Raw genomic sequence first — 20351 nt, forward strand, 5'->3', positions numbered from 1 at the left:
TATTATATTTTGTCTTTTCCATTCCAGGGTTGTTTTCCGTAGATTCATTTTGATTATCTTTCTCTGTTGACTTAAAGTAGATTAATGTTCTCCATGTCAGGTGACAAGCCTGGTGATGGATTGTCTAGTGGTAAGGCTGCTACCTTAAGGCTTTTGAACTAGCCTTCTTCCAAATTTAAACCCCTAGGAAGAATAAGGTATACTATACTGAAGGGGGAAAGAGTAGATTATAGAGGAGATATAGGCCAGAAATTGAAAGATCCCATAGCCCTCGAGTACTCTTAATAGCATAAGGGTCATGAAATAAGAAGAGCTGGCTGATAAGGCCATATAGGAAAGATCAAAGTGAGTGGATCTTCCTCAAAGTAGAGAAGAAGAGGATAGATCCAGCCAGGGGACCATGGAAGTGCCACTTCCCTTAAAATCAAGATGATTGCCCTTTATGTCCCTGTTGGTCCACAAGTCCTTATTCAATATATTCAGACCACCTCATCATATCTGGTGGGCTTCCCTATCCACCACCAAGGGGATGCACTCTCTAGAGGTTACAGGGTCCCCTGAAATAGCTGAGAAGTTAAGGAAGAGAAAATAGGAATCTGTTGTATTTCTTGACCAAGTAGGAAAAAGAGCATGAGGTAGATGGAATGAGAGAGGAGGAGACACTGGTTCAGTAGGTTTGAAAATTATTGGAATGAATTTTGATAGTGAGAAAAGCATTGTCATTTAACTGGATTGCCCTCATCTGGATATCATTAAGTACTTTTAGGAATGTTTTTCTTGGACTATCCAAAATACAGAAAGTTTTTCTAGGTTTAAGCACATTTAATATTTGTATGTTGATGGCAGTTTTTTCCTTCAATATAGTAAGAAATACTGGCTGTTTTTTTACTCACAGGGTAAATTCCTAAGAAGCTGTGGGTGTGATGTGTTCATTCCAAGAAAGGCCAAATTTTAAGTCCAAGAAGAGCACTCTGATCTTTTTTGGAGATTTGTGTATTATCAACAGCCCTTTATATCCCTTTATTATCAGTAAAGGAATGTAAAGTGAGATCTTTCTTGTGAGAAATAATACAGCTGTAGTTTGGTAGTATTGAAATTCATAGGGTTGTCCCTGCCCGACTAAAAATGACAGGATCAGAGTTTAAAGTGTCAGTTATGTATAGTGATTGTACACTGTATAGTTCATTAAACAAAAAAAAGATGGAGTGAAATTTAGGAGAAGTAAGGGTGTGAAAGTGCAGAGCCATTGGGTGCCTAAAGCCTTTTGGTGGGAAAATCTTGAGGAAGCTATCTACCATGACTCAAAGTGAATGAACAAGAAGGAAACTGGCAGTATGATTGTAAAGGGTAGTTTGGTGAGCAGGCTTCTGTGTCAGATGTGATCATTTACCTGCCCTTGCAATGTCAAATAACAACCATATGAGTTTTTCCAAACATTTCCATGACTTATGTCCAAAGTCTGGGAGTAATGGCTAGTTTGCTGTTGTAAGAAGCTTGGATGTGGTTTCACATTTTTACTGAAATTCCTCTGACTACAGAATTACTGCAAAAGCATTTTTCTACTAATATTTTTTTTATTTGTCATGTTAGAAAAACTTTATAAAGCAAATGGAACGAATAGCAAGTTTCTCGAATCATTCGTACCTTAGCTGACTAATACATGTAGCATTTTGAATAGTATATCTTTCAACACCTTCACTTCTCATTGATCTACACTGTAGATTGCATTAGGTGGGTGACATTTTTGTAGTTTGAAATTATATCCATCCAACAATCATATCAAAGAAAGACAATTCAATAATTGCCTATTTTTTAATTTGCTTTTTCTAAGGCTGTCCAATAGTAGTTTGCAGCTTTCTGTTTAGTGAAAGAAAAGCAGCACAGAAATATATATTAGTACCATTTCTCATTCTTCCCAAAAGTCTGGCAATATCAATTGTAATTCATCTCTTCTCTTTGCTTTCCAGATGATCTTCTACATTAAGAACCATTCAGGTGAAAAGGTGGATTTAATATATATCTACATTAAATCTACTTTTCTCTTGAATGATTACAGCTCAGGTTTCTTTTCAGTGACAATAAACAATCATAGCCTTCATAGATAATGGTTCTTGGCAATTTTCCCTCTAAGCTGTGTGCATTCACATGCACACACCAGTCAAAAGGGGGAACACATGCATTGTAATTGCATGCACAAAATTTTTGCTTTCAGAATGTCTAATTTTATTCAGTAATTTTGGAATGCATATAAAAACAAATTATATGATAAATCATGCTTGCCACTTATTTTATTTCTCCAATGTCTCCACTTCAGTATTCTTTAATCTGTTCCAACTTAATATACTTTAGCGACTTTTAGCCTGTGCCATATGGGCAAATGGATGCTCACATCAGCAAGTTCCAGAAACATATTTGTGTTTAGGATCTACTGTTGAAACAATGCATTCATTGAACTTGTTCAAATGGTAATAGATTCTGTAGCTACATGGATTTAAGCAAATTAATTTGAAGCCCACAATGGAAGATGAGTTAGCCGATCTCATACTGAGGTAGCTGGGTTTTTCTTTGCGATTTTCATTTCATTTCCAGCCATGAGAACACACAATTTATAGACAAAAAATACTGTGATGATGTTGATGGCAATAGTGTTGTTATGTATTATTGGAGAATTACGTTGTAGGGGTGAGTTGCATAGTGGAGTAGAATAGAGTAGAGCGCCCTCCCACAATGAATCCTTGGGAAAAAAAGGGGACAACATTAATATGTGAAATATTACATTAGCATTTTTAGTGCATTAAAGTTTTTTTAACATGAAAAATTTAAAAAAAATCAGTAGGAAAATGCTTTTGCAGTAATTCTGTAGTCGGAGGAATTTTAGTAAAAATGTGAAACCACATCCAAGCTTCTTACAACGGCAAACTAGCCATCACTCTCAGACTTTGGACATAAGTCATGGAAATGTTTGGAGAAACTCATATGGTTGCTATCAAACTTGAGGTGTCACATAATAATTTTACAAATTATAGCTAGACAAAAAAAAATGGGGAGTGGCCAACATTAATATGTGAAATATTACATTAGCGTTTTTAGTGTGTATTAAACCCTCAAAATGTCAGTATCAAAGTTAAAGTGGAAAAACTGGAGTAAGGCATTTTAGGTTGCTCTTATAGAAATATTTAGCATGCAACGTACAAGATCTTTTAACAAAGATGTCACAAATTTTAGGTGTATGAAATTAAAAGTTTGTGACTTTTGTTGTCTTGCTACTGCACAGTAAGTCTGAGACTGGAAACTTATGCAAGAAATGTTTTTTTCATATTCACATGGTCTGGCAAAAATTAGAGGGAATATTGGTTCTTGGGTTTCTGTTCCTTATGTAAAGAGTTTATCATAAAAGATATCTAGGCTGCTGCATCCTCAACAATAAAATTGACATAATGTGAATTATATGGATTATAAACTGAAGGTTAGTGATGCTTTTATGCTCTCCAAGAGACAACTTTTTCCTCTCTTCTATCCTAGAGTTGTTTATATTTCTTACTCCTTTGCTGTTTCATATTATGGGTAGATAAACAGATCGATAGTTGATCTTTTTTTGAAGAGCATTGGAACTACATTTGTTTTCTTCAGTTGGACAAATCAGGTTTTGCAGGTTACACTAGATCTGCCAGTCATGGGATGAATTGGAAGAGACTAAAATGTTACATAAAATCTTTTTAATAGATAGATACCATATCATTTATAGTTGTGAGGCTTTGTTTCATCAGCTAGATTTATTAACTGCTACTGCCTCAAACTTTTTCAGTTTTTGGAAGCAGCATTGCATATTGCATTTGACCAACATAGTTAGTTTGTGTGTGTGTGTGTGTGTCTTCATATTCATCATGATGATTTCATTTTCATTCTTCCCTTATTCTTGTTCTATTTCTCCTGAGTCTTTTTATTTTACTATTCTTTCTTTCTTTCTTTTTTTTTTTTTGTATCTTTTGCTATCATTTTTTCCAGACCACCATCACTGGGATTCAACGTACTGCCATTGTGTTTGCTGTGCAGTTCAACCCATGGACATCTGATAAAGCTACCAGGACTACTAGGGAGATCCTTGTAGTCTTGTGCTACTATGGCATTTGCTTCAGGAAGAGGGATGGTCCTGGATGGCACAGCTAGGATCAGTGGGCTATTTGACTTGCGTGTGAGTATCAACAGTAAGTCTGTCATCAATGGTCCAGGATCAGGACCCAAGGTTTGCTGGGTTGCTGGTATAGCATCTGGGATAGCCCTGGGATTCTACTCCTGAGTAGAATCCCAGGGCTATATAGAACATAATACATAGAACATAGAACACAATGCAGTCATCAGTGCCTTACTGGAAATAAATGTGGATCCTACTCATATCCACATGATCAAAGAAATTAACAAAAATCAGACCACACAAATAACCCTATTTGATCAACCTATAAATATAGATATAAAGAGAGGGGTCCGCCAAGGCAATGTGATCTCCCCAAATCTATTTACCAGCACTTTAGAATACATTCTGAAAAAAAAGACCTAAACGGAGGAATAAGCATAGATGGTGAAAAGCTACAAATTCTTATTATGTTTGCCGATGATCTAGTACTGATATCCCACAACCCAAAAGACCTAGAAGAAATGGGTGAAAAAGTATACACAAACAGCAGTAAGATAGGCTTAGAAATGAATCTAGAAAAAACAAAATGGATTAAAAACATCTACACAAGTGACAGTCACCTATGTATTGATAACATCCCTATAGAACAAGTTGACTCATACAAGTACTTAGGACAAACAATAATAATGAATAACGATTTATCTGAAGAACTAGCAAAAAGAAAGAAAGCTGCATGGCTATCATTCAACAGACTAAAAGAAACACTTACTGATCCAAATCTTGACATCTCTCCAAAGGCAAAACTATTTAATAGTGATATTCTACCATTACTCACATGGATCAGAAACATGGAACATGACAAGAAAAGAGGAAGAGACTCAGAATAACTCAGCGTGCAATAGAACGCAGGATTTTTAACATCAGCAGAATGGAACATGTTAGAAACACGGAACTAAGAAAGAGATCAGGCATAAAAGATGTGGTAACTGCAGTATATGAAAGCAAGATGAGATGGGCAGGTCACATAGCCAGACTCAGGGATAACAGATGGACATATAGAATACTCAACTGGCAACCAAGAATAAAGAGAAACCCAGGAAGACCACCTACAAGATGGGTATAACATGGAAGGGAGAGGCCCAAGATCGAGATCATTGGAGGCATCTTTGTGACCTGCACTCGTGGAGAAATCCTGAGTGAAACACGGGTCCATCAAGGTAATCAAGGTAATAGTAGAATTGGTTTTGACAAGACATTATATAGTCTGATTCTAGTGTGTTTTTGTACTAGGGATGGTTTAAATATATTATTTATTAAGCCATTTACTTTGGTAAAGTTTGGTATTTTAGTGTCTTTTTCTTTTTCGTATGATAATATAACATGCTCTAATATTTTATCATCTATCACTATTTTACTTCTTATTGGGTTTTCTCCTTTGAATGTTATTATTATTATTTTTTTTTTTAGATGTTGTCGTATTATTTTAAGATATCATTTAATGATGTATATTATTTCTGGGAAAACTCCCATGTTACTCCTTTTTATAAACTATTATAATTACAGCTATTTTGCCTGCTTCAGTTTAGGAGTACCCCTGTTTAAATGTCATTGGCTATTTACTCATGGATTCTTAGGGCATTATGAGTGTAGATGTACTAAAAAGTATATGTAGCCTAAGAAATAGAAAATTGCACATACCTTTTTCTGGGTGTTGTGGCTTTTCCTCAGTCTGCGATGTCGAAAACTGCAGAGTGTGTGTGTGGGGAGGGGTAGGTTTTTCTAACTTATTTTACCAAACTGCCTACCCCCCCCCCCCCACACACACACTCTTCAGTTTTCGACATCGCAGACTGAGGAAAAACCACAACACCCAGAAAAAGGTATGTGCAATTTTCTATTCCTTAGGCTACATATACTTTTTAGTACATCTACACTCATAATGCCCTAAGAATCCATGAGTAAATAGCCAATGACATTTAAACAGGGGTACTCCTAAACTGAAGCAGGCAAAATAGCTGTAATTATAATATCATTTAATGATTTTAATGATCTTTGTAAATCATCTTCTAGTAGCTAATACTATTTGATCATCTGCCAATAGTAGTATATGTCTATCTTCATTTGTGGGATTATTTGTATACCAAATGGGTTATACTACATTAATGATATTGGACATAATTTGACAGGAATATCCACTTATTTGGTGATGATGATGCAAAACTGGGAAGAGCCATAGACAATGAAGGTGATAGAGATCTTAAATATGCTGACAGTATGGGAAAAGTTAAATGACTGTCAGTTTAATGCAGCAAAGTGTAAGGTGATACACTTTGGGAGTATGAGATCATATTCTGTATACTATATTGATGGAATTGAACTGCAAGAAGTTGGTGATTCATAGGACTTGGTGGTTGATATGGACAGAGAATTGAAGTTTAGAGGAAATATTGCAAAGGTGGTCAAAATAGCACATTGAATTACATAGTTGTTGAAGAACACACTAATAGTGAAGTTGTTGTTCCACTTTATAAGGCATTAAGGCCAGATCTGCACTATTGCACATCTGGTCACCTGGAATCCTTGGTGATGAAGATATGGTGGAGAGGATCCAGAGGAGAGTGACAAAGATTGTGAAAAGTCTGTGGAATGCTTCCTATGAGAATAAATTGAAGGTCTCTAGGCCTCCAAAAACTAGCTGATAGGCATAAAAGAGGCTATATATAGAAGTATATAAGTTATTAAAAGGATTTTATAGGATTGACACTAATGCCTTTTTTCTGTACAGTGAAGGAGGGTAGAGAACGAGGAGTCAACCCTGGAAATTGTGTAAGAGTGTGGTTAATGAGTGTTAACACTAGATTTTTTCCTTGGATGATGGTGGAATGCATTGCCAGAGGTAGTTATTAGTGCTTTGTCTGCAAATGGGTTTAAGGACAGGTATGATAGGTATTGTGTGAATAATGGCTAGTGTTTCAATTTAGGGTCTTCCATGTTAAGCTTTCTGACTCCATGGAGTCAACCATTGTAGTAATAATAATCATTATGAATATTTAATTCTGTATGTACAGTACAGTCTATACTGTTGCATTTTTTTTTAAACTCATAAATCAGTTTATAGGATGCAGTAGCATCTATAGAAAAATACTTTTAATGCTTCTTTCTATATTTGGTTATAAATTTATGGCTGAATCAATAATATTCTCCATTTTATTATCAATTTTTATCAATTTATTATTATCAAATTATTATCAATTTTTATGCTTAATTGATGTCTTTCAGCTGTATATTAGCCATGTTTATGTTTATAAAGTAGTGCTTCATAGATGCTATTGCAATTTGAAGTATTGCACTTGCATACCTGCGAATCTGCATAACTTAAATCTGTGTAAATCTGAGGACTTATACTACTTACTAACCCTTTTACTCATCTGAATAATTGCTGTAACAAATTTGGTATGAAAATCAGTAAAAAGTTGTAGGAAACAAGGGAAAAAAATTGTTATTGAAGATGGCAAATTAAATAAGCATATGAAAAACTGATATGATGAATAAGATCCAGTTGTATGGAATAAGAGAGATTAGACAAACATCAGTCTTGCTATACAGAAGGCATCTCTATAGTACAGATGTAGCAAGTTCCCTTTTCCTGAAACTCAAGTTGTTCCTTTTGCAAAACATGCAAACCTACAAGAGAATATACAGTTAATACACAAACATACACATGCATAAAAGAGTGTGTTGGTGTAAATATAGATGGTGGATCATGTAGTGTTGTGTATTGTAGAATGGCCTCCTGCAGTGAGTCCTGAGGCTTCATGTTAGTATCATGTAATAATCATAATAATAAGGCAGTGCCCAAGCATTGTGTAACATATAAATCTGACAATTTAGAGGCAAACAGTTTTAGAGAGATGTGAGAGTTCACTCAGGCAGCCCAGTTAACTACACTGGTGTCCAAAAGCTAAGGACGAACTACATTTTTACCTGTATATGGAAAAATTTTTCATGACTGCAACCAAATGTGGACATAAATTTATTGCCAGCATACAAATAAATTATATTGCACAAAAAATGTGTTATAAACTTTGTACACATTAAATTGCAATATGTTTTTCTGCAAAAGTTACAGATTTCCTGAGGATATAGTTAAGTTATTAATGTATTGTGCTTACAGCAAACTATGCAGAGAGACATAGTCACAGTCCCTTTTTCCAGCACTTGTAGCTCGGTGCATCCATTAAACATAATTCCTCTTACCATCACCCCAGCACCCTCATATCTATCCCTTTCAAGAACATTCTTGCAATGGTAAGCACTACCACTTTCATGCCAGATGAAGTGTTGCCTAGAATCAGAGAAAAGTCTGAAATGACTCTTGCCTGTACAGAGTACATTAGCCCATTGGCATCTGGTCCAATTTTTATATATACAACACTACTGAAAACGTGCTGTACAATGAAATGTGGATAAAAGTTTCATGCAGACTATAGGCCTACCTGTTGTAGACATCTTGCAATAGTTAGTCGAGAACCAACTTGCAAGCCGACCTGCCATGGTGCATCAATTATGTTTTGCTATTATCACCAAAAATTTGTTTTCATGATCCATGGTAGAGTGAGGGCCACTTTTTAGCGTTTATCTGAAACACATTTTTGTTTAAAACCTTGCTCAGAGCCCAGATACAACACTATGTGAAATTATAAACTCTCTGGCAATATCAGCAATTCTGCAGCATTCTTCAAGCTTTCCAATAATTCCACCCCATGTGAAATCATCCAGATGATGTCTTTGAGACAATGCAAGACATCCAAGTTTGCATTTTTGCTCCTTCACGAAAAGAGCTTCCTTCAAACATAATTCACTTAGTGCAGCCTTTTTATCCTGTTGAGTACTACCACGTGAGCCCTTTGCACACGATTCAAAAATTTCAGTGTAAACCCTCTTTCTACTCAAAATTGTCACAAGCTTGATTCATCTGAATTTGCAGTTGTAATGTTCAGAAATAGTATTTATCATAAGGTTTTGGATGTCTGTGTATATATGGTATTTCCCCTCAATCATCCAACCACAGTGGAAAAACAATTTCCTTGTCATATACTTGAAGGGTTGGATAACTGAAGGCATAATTACATGATGTTGTACCAGAAGTCATTTGGTGAACTAACCATTCAAGGATTGATAATGACGGTTCATTCATAATTGAGAGATCCACTGTGTCAGTAATACCCTGCCTTATGATCCTTAGTTTTATGATGATTTTTAGTTATTACCAATGATGATTGTCATATGACTCTGTAGTCTCTCAGGCAATGATTTTAGCAATATGACTTCCGTGAATCATCCCATGGCGCAGTTTGTGTTAACAATGGCAAATATAATTCAGAGTAAGGGTTGTGTTACTTCCAGTGGAAAAAAATGCATAAAAATTTAAGTTAAAAGTATTAAATTTAGTTATGATGGTGTATTGAACACTGACTAAGGCTGCGGGCTAAATTTTGTACTGCTGTTGTTATTGTTACAAAGAAAGATAAAGTTCTTAGTAAAATGAAATGTACTACACTATTCAGTTATCTGTAAACATGACAATCTTATTGCCATAATGGGGGGGGGATTTAATGGTGTAGATTGAGAATAACTATTCAGAATAACTTTTTCATTTGCAAAAATTCTAAATGTTTCATTTGCATATCTGACATTAAAAAAAAAAAAAAATCAACTAATGCCTTTTATTCCCTTATGGGGAATAGGTGAGGCTGTTTTAGCCCAATTTTACTTTTGGAGACTGAGGTGACAGTTTAGTTTCCACAGGTAGCCAATCAGAGATAACTGACTCGGAACTATCGCTGATTATAAACAGCATCTGATGAAGAGACGACTGATACGTGCTACCATCTCAACACTCCCTAACACAAGAAGTTATTGACTGAAATAGTGTCGGTTTTCTTATTGATGAAGAATTTTATTTTATTCCACTCTGCATAAAATAAAATAAATAAAATCTTAATATCACTAAACAAAACTGAGCTTGTAGTATGTGATATTGAGGAACAGCACATACCACAGTTCAAACTGCTTGTGTTATGCAGACTGTTATGATAATGAACAGAACTCTTATTGCTTAGTGCCTGTTTCTAAAAAAAAAAAAAAAAATTGAAACAGAAGATATTAACATTAGAAAATTATGTGTAAATTTGTCTCCAACCACATCAATACATGACAATCTTTTCCCAATATCCCTTTATCTTTTTTATAAACAGAGTTTTGGGTGTGCTGTAGAAGTCACCTCCTTGGTATCTCACACCATAATCTTATATAAGTTTCCTTTCTCACAGAATGCCATTCCCTAACCATTCCTAATCCCCTTGACACTACAGTGAGTACTAAGTAGAACAAACACCACAACTTATGTCTTTTTCCTATGGTCAGTCACTAACCACTGCTTTTAGTCTTTTGATCTAAACACCTGCTCTGAGCAAGTGACAGAAATTCATAACAATGCTTCATGGTGTAACAACACAAAAAGGAAACATATATAATAATAATAATATATATATATAATAATATATAATATTATTATTATATATATTATATAATAATATTATATGTTTCCTTTATAATAATATAATATTCCTAATATAATATAAACTAGTGTCCAAACACCTAAGCACAAACACTATTTCTGAAGAGTAAAACTGCAAATTCAGATGAATCAACTTGTGGCAATTAGTATAACTGATGATTTTGAGTAGAAAGCAGATGCACATTCAAATTTTCATATCACATGCTCACATGGTAGCACTCAATAGGATAAAAGGCAAAAGGCTGCACTAAGCAAATTATGTTTGAAGGAAGCCCTTTTCGTGAAGGAATAAAGTTGCAAACTTGCATGTCTTGCATTGTCTCAAAGATATCATCTATATGATTTCACATGAAGAATTATTGGAAAGCTTGAAGAATACTGCAGTATTATTGATATTGCCAGAAAGTTTGGAATCTCAGATAGCATTGTATCATACCAATGGAATGTGTTCCAGACATTTGCTAAGGGATCACCTTCGCTCTACCATGGAGCATGAAAACAGACTTTTAGTGATAACAGCAAGACATAATCAATTCACCACGGCAGGTCAGTTTGCAAGTCAGCTCCAAGCATCGGTATGCAGATATCTCGACGAACTGTGGCAACATGTAAGCGACAAATAATCTTATATGCCCGAAGTTCTGTAGTCTGTGCATCCCTTTATCCACAGCTCATCACAGAGCACATTTTCAAGTGTTGTGCCCATAAAAATTGGACAAGATACCAGTGGGCTAATGTACTCTTTACAGATAGAGTTGCTTTAGTCTTTTCTCTGATTCTAGAAGAAACTCAATCTGGCATGAAAGTGGTACTGCTTACCATCATGAGAATGTCCTTGAAAGGGATAGATACAGTGGTGCTGGGGTCATGGTGTGGGGAGACATTATGCTTATTGGATGCACTGAGCCACAAGTGTTGGAGAAAGGGACTGTGACTGGTGAACGATATTGCGATAAAGTTCTTCAATGTGATGTTCGATTGTTCTCTGATGCTGTAGACAAAGAATTCATTTTTATGAGTGACAATGCTGCACTGCATCATACACAAGCAGTGGAGACACTTCTGGAGGCAGAATATTATTCGAATTGAGTGACCAGCATTCTCCCTAGATCTCAATCCTATAGAACACATTTGGCATGCAATAGGAAGATGCATTGCTGCTCGAAATTTTTCTCCAGAAACAAACAAGTCCTTATCCTTGCTCTGAAGGAGGAGTGGGCGAGTTCATCTCAAGAACTTCTGAATCACTTGGTATTAAGTATGGTATGATGTTGTGAGAGCTGCATCACAGTTCAGGGTGGACATATTCCATATGAAATGTCTCTCTCTCTCTGCATAGTTTGCTGTAAGCACTGTACATTCATCCGTTAATTACGTCCTTAGGAAATTTGTAACTTTTTCCAAAAATGTATTGCAGTTTAATTTATACCACGTTTTTGTGTAATATAATTTTTTAGTGTGTTGGCAATAAATTAATGTGCACATTTGGCTGTAGGCATGAATATTTTTTCATATACAGGTAAATATGTAATTTGTCCTTAGCTTTTGAACACCAGTGTATGTAAATTGCCCTCCTTCCACAAACATGGATTATTTTGAAAGTGGTTCTTGAAGAATTTTTAACGGCTTAATAACTCCTGATTTTTTTTGTTTCATATTTGGTTGAAATTCCTTGTGATACACATTTTATCACAGTTTTAATTATTACTTATAGTTTTCATAAGTCAAAATCTTACAAATATAAGATTTGTGGTATTGTTGAAATTGAGAGAAATTGAAGTTCTTGGAACATATGGCAAACATGGGGGCAATAGCATCAAGCATATTTCAACAAGTAGGTAGATAAGCATGTCTCATTATAAGCGGTCAGATTGGATTTCTTGGGTATGATGAAGTAGTGGAGCAGATCTAGAGGTGAGTGTCCATGATGGCACTGTCTGTGGAATGCTATCTGTGAAGGTAGGTTGAAGTTTTTTCCCTGGGTTGCAAACTTTAGCTGATAGATAATAGAGAAGTGGCACGATAAAACATTTACTAAAGGTATATTTATAGGATGGGGGGGGGAATTAAGAAGAAAATATTCAGTTTATGATGATGATGATGATGAGGAGAGAACAAAGGGTAACTAGAAATTTGTGTTAGAATATTGTTAACAAGGGTATGAGAATTAATTTTTGGAGAGTGGTGAATGAGTTTCAAGATATATATATATATATATATATATATATATATGATAGCATTGTTTAATACTGATTAGTGTTGGCTTCCTGCAGTGACTCTTTGAACTCCATCAATAATAATATTATTATTATTAGATTTGTTTTTTCAAAACCATCGGAGTTGAGATTACAGTTGGTGACATTGGCAGTTTCATTTCTTTACTTATATAATATTTTTATTTTTTTATACTCTGCTGATCACTGACTAGATAATCCTTTACTCAGTACCTCCTTTTAATAAAGATTTTATGTAATTAATTAATAAAAAAACTCAGTGGGTCACTGAGTTTTTTCATGCCGGTAATTAGTTGAAGGCAAAAATATGCTGTTGAAGAAATTGTTGGATGAAAAGGGAAATGATCAGAGGATTCTTCTGACAAGACAGTGACATTAAGGAAAGTTTGCAGAAGATACTGTGAACAAGATTAGAAAGAACATAGTGGACAAGTGTATGTTGCTGAATTATGTGCAGTGGCTCTAGAACATTTAGGTTTTAATCAAACTGCATACAGTGCTCATTTTTTTTTAACCAATTACAAATTATATGAAGAATAATGATTATTGTAGATTTAGGCAGGTATATTGCGAAATTTATGTTATGCAGTGCTGCATATCATATTTTTTCAACTGTCAATAGAATTAATTAAAAATAAATCTTTTAGATTGTTGCTGATATTTTTATATACTGTAACATTGAACTAAATGAAAAGTTTAAAATCGAACTAAAATTTAAATTTTGCTGATAATTTCTATCTATTATATCTATATAGATATCTAAATCTATTATATATATATGTTAAAGATACCAAGAAATTTTATACTTGGTTTTAATCCTTTTCCCAAGTAAACAAAACAAAGTTTAGCTCGTGAAATATATTCACGTCTGCGCTACTTGTATGCAGATGCTAATGACTTACATATCACTTGCCTTATTATGTATCCCATAATGCAAAGCAACCCCCCCCTTTCAGGCATGTATAATACAATGCATAATAGGAAGGGCCACTACCCAGACCTGTTTCGATCTTTATTGAGGTCTCTTCAGTGGGAGCCAGACCCGAGAGAGAGAGAGAGAAAGAGATACCAAGGTTGAAGTAATGCAGAAGTCATATATATCTCATAATGTAAGTCATTAGTCTCTATATATAGCTCAGATGTGAATATATTTCATGCATAAAACTTTGTTTTGCTTACTTGGGAAAAGGATTAAAACCAAGTATAAAATTTCTTGGTATCTTTAATGCATATTACACCCAGTGGCGAGCTATAAGGGGCTCATGCGAGCCCTTTGTTAAATTTTTCTCAAATTTGCGAGCCCCTTATTCTTTTTGTTTAGGTTTTTATTTTTAACAAAAAAAAAAAAAAAAATTTTTTTTTGGAACATATTAAGCAAAAAACTCATACGTTAACCTAATGAAAATTAGTCTATTCGGCAGTGTATAGATTATTTGGAATTATTGTTTCAACTTCTCTATAACGAATGGCCCAAGTTTGAAAATAAAATAAGCGAATGCGCTATCTTTACCCTTCTATGGTAAAACCAGTAGCCAATCAAATGTTTTATAAAAGATTATAAAAGATTTCATTCTTATTATATTTTGATAGTTAAAAAATGTTTTTCTTATGTAAGATAAATTGACACAGTTGATTGTGTACAAATATTTCATGTTTAGATCATGAAATATTTGTTTAAAAATTATAGCCTTCAGAGGTTGATTGTCCTCTCATACTTTTTGATTGGAATTTGTACACAAGCTGTATTAATAAAAGTTTTGGAATACGGCTTTTTTTTTGTTTCTTTTTTTTTTTTTTGCTCGACGATGCAAGCCCTTTGTTAAAATTTCCATAGCTCACCGCTGATTACACCCAAGGTAAAAAAAGTTTCTATATATATATATATATATATATAACTATATTATATCTATACAGTATATTTGTTAATCAAATACTTAATGAAAAGTAGTGTAAATTGGAAAAAAAAAATAATTAAAAATTTCCATTTAAAATTTAAAACAGTTCACACTGCCATAAAACTTAGAATTTTATAAAGAACCTCAGAAATAAGCCAACTGCTATAAACTTATCTTATTTTTCAAGCAAATTGTATCTTCTCAGTCAATTAACTGCTCTGCCCAGTTATGTTTTTGTTTGGTATTCTGTTAGACTGAGGAAAAAAAAAAAACATCTTTCCCATTTATTTTAATTCTTAGGTTTATTTTTATAAGCCAAGAAGTTCATTTTCCTTGACCCAGAAAAATCTTCCACTAATTTGATTTGATGGTGAACACAATAATTGTATAAAACATCCCAATGTTGTATATCAAAATAACTTAATCTTTATAAATAAAACATACTTTATTTATTTCTTTTTAGGATGAATTAAATGCATTCATTACTCATTATAGAGAATCCATATAGCTACAGAAATTATTATAATTATAATGACTAGTTTACTATAGTAAATTTTCTTTCAAATACTGTTGTACTTATGGGATTTCAGCCAAGTCTTTTTGATAGTTCACTATAGTGCACAAGTTTGTTATAATAGCATTTGCTGTGATAAGAGTTGATGGATTTGTTTCAGTAATGAAATAGTGTGAGTTGGCTTATTTTTTTATGCGAGTTTTCTTCTTCTCTGTTTATAATTCTTTTAATTAGAGGTGTAGACATACTATTGTATTCATAATTGCTTGAGAGTTTTACTTTCTTACAAGTTTATATATTGCCAAAGAGTGAAGAATCTAGTTCTTTTATTTTCAATAGACATTTTATTTGTGCATCATGAATTAGTTGTTTGTTTAGCTTTCAGGGACTAATTTCCCATGAATGTTGAGATATTTTTGAAATTATTTTGTAATAAACATCATATGAAGATAGTTACTGAGTTTAATGTGTGTGTGTGTGTGCGTGAGAGAGAGAGAGCAACCCCTCAATATTAGTAATTTTTTTTTTTTTTAGTTTAATTTTTGGGGATAAAATACAGCTCATATAAGATTTGTGTAAAATTCAGTGAATGGATATATTTAGTTTTTTTATAATGTCTTGTTTTGTATCTTAATTGCATTTTGTGCTAATTATGTGCAATTTTATAAAGGATTTGAAACATCAGAAAGTGAGGGTAGTGACAGTGAAGAAGAAAATATTTTAAGTCACTTATATTGGTTTTCTGCATCTGATAGGAGACCTACAAGGTAGGGATTTTTTTTTTAATTCATAGTCTTTAATTATATTTTATGATTTGCATTTTAAAGAATAATTCATAAATTCAGTATTATTCTTAACATTTTGATGGATACTATTGTATGTCGAATGTATGTGAGTGTGATTAACAGCATCAGTGTGAATAATTTATGTTCTTTCAGGAACCAATTTTCCGTAATTGCTGAGATATTTTTGAAATTATTTTGAAATAACCATCATATGAAGACAGTTACTGGATTTAATGCATGTGTGTGTGTGTGTGTGAGAGAGAGAGAGAAAGCAGCCTCTCAGTATTAGTCATCAGTAAGTGGGTTATAAAACTCATACATTGTTTATCTCTTCTCATATGGTATTTAATATTAAGTTTGACATATTTATGCTAACCTGTCACCTGAGATTTTATCTCATAAACATTCAGATATTCATCTGATTTATAATTTAGGTTTATATGATTCTTTTGTGTTCTCACCACCTATTATGATATAAATGCAAAATGCTCATATAATAATTTCATATCTTTTGATTGAGCATTATACCAGGATACTGATGTGGTGTTAACATAGTTACATGATATCCGATATGTGTTGTTTAAGAGATACTTGTGCAGTGATATTGAGATGTCTACATAGACACAAGGATAAATAGAACAATTAAAATAATATAAAAAATAAAACTTTTATATATTTGCCAGATATTCAACTTGATGAACTGTTATTTCAACAAATAACAGTTCATCTTCAGTGGCAAGCAAACTAGTATGTACATGATAGAATGTTAACAGTGGATTATTTTAAAAATATTAATAATAATAATAAGTATGTGCCATATGATAGTATAAAAGAGCAGTGCAATGTGGGCAAGATTAGTAATTGATATATAGATGGTAGGGGGAACTATTAATGTCTAATTATTATTATTATTATTTCGGGCGACTCCAGGAGTCCTTAGACTCATCGAGGGAGGCCCTAAACATCATGTCCACACAACTATGCGATTACATTCTCACAGTATCTATCATACCTTGTCTTGAACTCGTTCACCGTCATAGCACCCACAACAGACTCTGGCAGCTTATTCCACTCATTTACCACTCTAAAAGTAAAGAACCCAGCTCTAACACCCCTGCTAACCACACTCCTGCCCAGCTTCCATAGGTGTCCCCTAGTTCTCCCACTACCAGTCCTGATCTCAAAAATATCCTCTGAATTAATCCTATAGAATCCCTTTAGCAATTTGAATGTCTCAATCATATCTCCCCTCCTCCGCCTATCAACTAGTTTCTGCAACCCACAAATCTTCAACCTGTTCTCATATGGTTCATTCCATAGACCTGTTATCATCTTAGTCACTCGCCACTGGATCCTCTCCACCTCCTCCCCATCAAGAAGGAACCGAGGTGACCAAATCTGGGCACAGTAGTCGAGATGAGGTCTTATCAAGGCTCGGTACAGAGGTACAATAACTTGCTTGTCAACCCAGCTCTAACACCCCTGCTAACCACACTCCTGCCCAGCTTCCATAGGTGTCCCCTAGTTCTCCCACTACCAGTCCTGATCTCAAAAATATCCTCTGAATTAATCCTATAGAATCCCTTTAGCAATTTGAATGTCTCAATCATATCTCCCCTCCTCCGCCTATCAACTAGTTTCTGCAACCCACAAATCTTCAACCTGTTCTCATATGGTTCATTCCATAGACCTGTTATCATCTTAGTCACTCGCCACTGGATCCTCTCCACCTCCTCCCCATCAAGAAGGAACCGAGGTGACCAAATCTGGGCACAGTAGTCGAGATGAGGTCTTATCAAGGCTCGGTACAGAGGTACAATAACTTGCTTGTCTCTGCTCGTCAAGGTATTTTTTAACAACCAAGTGAGTTGATGAGCTGATTTAGCTACTTTTGCAGTGTGCCCCCTAAACTTCATCTCCCTATCCACCAACACTCCCAAGTCCCTGGCCTCATCAATCTCTTGGAGTACAGTTCCACCAATGTGGTATACTGCTGCTAATCTTTTCACCCCAAAATGCATAACCTTACATTTTGCCACATTAAACTGACATCCATTCTCCTTAGCCCAGAACTCCAATCTATCTAAGTCATCCTGCAAGACTTTGACATCTTCTGCATTCACTATTGCCCTACCCAAATTTGCATCATCAGTGAACAAATGAATTGTTCCACTTAGATCCTTCCCTATATCGTTAATGAACAGATTAAACAGCAGTGGTCCAAGAACAGAACCCTGCGGCACACCACTAGTCACAGGCCGTCTTTTGGACTCTACTCCTGAATAAACTACTCTTTGATATCTCTCCATCAACCAACCACCTATCCGCCTCACCAACCCTATATCCATTCCCATATGTTGTAGTTTACGGATTAGTATTCCATGTGGTATCCTGTCAAACGCCTTTGCCAGGTCCAGCAGTATCACTGTAAACCCGTTTCCCTTATCCAGTTCAGCCATCACCTTGTTATAAAACTTGAGCAAGTTACTGAAGCATGATCTACCCTTCACAAAGCCATGCTGTCCCCTGTACAGTATCTCGTTTTCATCAATCCATTCCTGTATTTTTCCCTTGACTACTTTCTCTAAGACCTTGACAACGACTCCTGATATGCTGATCGGTCGGTAATTTGCAACCGTAGTCTTGGATCCTCCTTTATGCAGTGAAACTATTTTCCCCTCTTTCCACACCTTCGGGACTAAGCCAGACCTGAGACTCAGATTAAATAACATGGTCAAGGGCACTGATAATTCTTTAGCTGCTTCACGCAAGACCCGTGCCGGTATACCATCCAATCCCACAGATGTGTTCACATTAAGGTTCTGTAATAGACTAGTCACCTCCACTTCATTCATCACTATTCCCATATAAACTAATGGTTCCTTCATTTTTTCAATGTCACCACCTGGATGATATGCTTTTGCAAAGTGCGCGCTCAGTAACTCCACTATATCGACTGATTCAGTGACCTCCTTACCATCGTCATTCCTTAAAATCATTTTACTGTGTACAGTTTTTTTCTTGCTTGCAGCATATTGAAAGAACTGTTTTGGATTCTCTTTTGCTTGCAAAGCTAGTTTCCTTTCATAATCCGCTTTTGCTTTTTTTACCACACTCGTTAAGTTTCTGGCCTGCACTTTATACCATTCGTGTGCTTGCAGGTCACCCCTTTCTTTAAATTCCCTCCACAGTTGTTTCTTTTTTTGCAGCTCAAGCTTAATGGTGTTATTCATTCATTTAACCCCTACTTGTTTTACTATTTGGACCCTAGGTATACATTACCTCCTGTAAATGCTCCTTGACCACTTCCCATGCTCTATCGACGTCCGGCCCTTGCAGTTGTACATGCCATGGCACTGATCCAAGCAATTTCCTAAGCTTGTCATACTTGCCAGTACGGTAATTCCACATATACCCTGTCTTAATCGAAAATTCCACACCTTTAGCCACCTCCCAGGTCAAGACCTTATGATCACTCTCACCAATAGGTGGCAACATGGTCATATTCATTACAGTCAAATTTTCAGATGCTATTACCAGGTCAAGCACTCTCACACCCCTAGTATTTTCAATTACATGCTGTCTCAGATAGTTATCCCTTAATAATTGAATAAAATCCTTTTCCTTCCTCACATGTGTCCTCTCCTCCTTCCAATCAATGTTACCATAGTTGAAATCCCCCATAATAATTACCCTCCTTCCACTCATTTCATCAATCTCCCTATGCATACTATCTCCACCATCTATTCCATCACCTGGTCTATAGCAGCACCCAACTGTATATTTTATTTTGCCAGTCTCAATCTCACACCAAATAGCCTCAAATGAGCTCCTTGCACTATCCTGCGATACAACTTCAATTCTCCTTGGCTGCAGTTCATCAGCTATCATCAATAATACCTCTCCCCCCATTTTATTCTCTCTGTCCCTCCTAAACACACTATAACCTACACATTCTATCCCACTAACTATATCTTCTTCCGTCAGCCATGTTTCACTAATACCAATAACCTGTGGCCAGGAAGAGCCAATCAAGGCCAAAAATTCTTCCTTCTTGTTCCTAATACTCCTGGCATTAGTATACACGAAATGCAGTGATCCCTTAGTCCCACCCCTATGTTGATACGTTATTCTAAATGACCCATTTCCATTTTTTGTCCTTAGTGCTGGAAATGAGAATGAAACTCTTCCAGATTTATAGTATGGAGAGG

At 35.1% G+C, this 20351-nt stretch overlaps 1 protein-coding gene across 1 annotated transcript in view; it reads left to right on the plus strand.

Annotated features, from left to right (window-relative positions):
• The window catches only part of l(3)L1231 (zf-C3Hc3H domain-containing lethal (3) L1231), a 281991-nt gene that overhangs the window by 13584 nt on the left and 248056 nt on the right, over nt 1–20351 (plus strand). The window contains exon 2 of the mRNA XM_090412243.1: nt 16026–16122. Within this exon, the coding sequence (XP_090268369.1) occupies nt 16026–16122 (97 nt within the window). The remainder of the gene's footprint in view (nt 1–16025; nt 16123–20351) is intronic.

Source organism: Typopeltis vanoorti, chromosome 22, assembly GCF_054136105.1.
Source record: "Typopeltis vanoorti isolate ZY-2024b chromosome 22, IOZ_Tvanoo_1.0, whole genome shotgun sequence".
NCBI classification, from domain to species: Eukaryota; Metazoa; Arthropoda; class Arachnida; order Uropygi; family Thelyphonidae; genus Typopeltis; species Typopeltis vanoorti.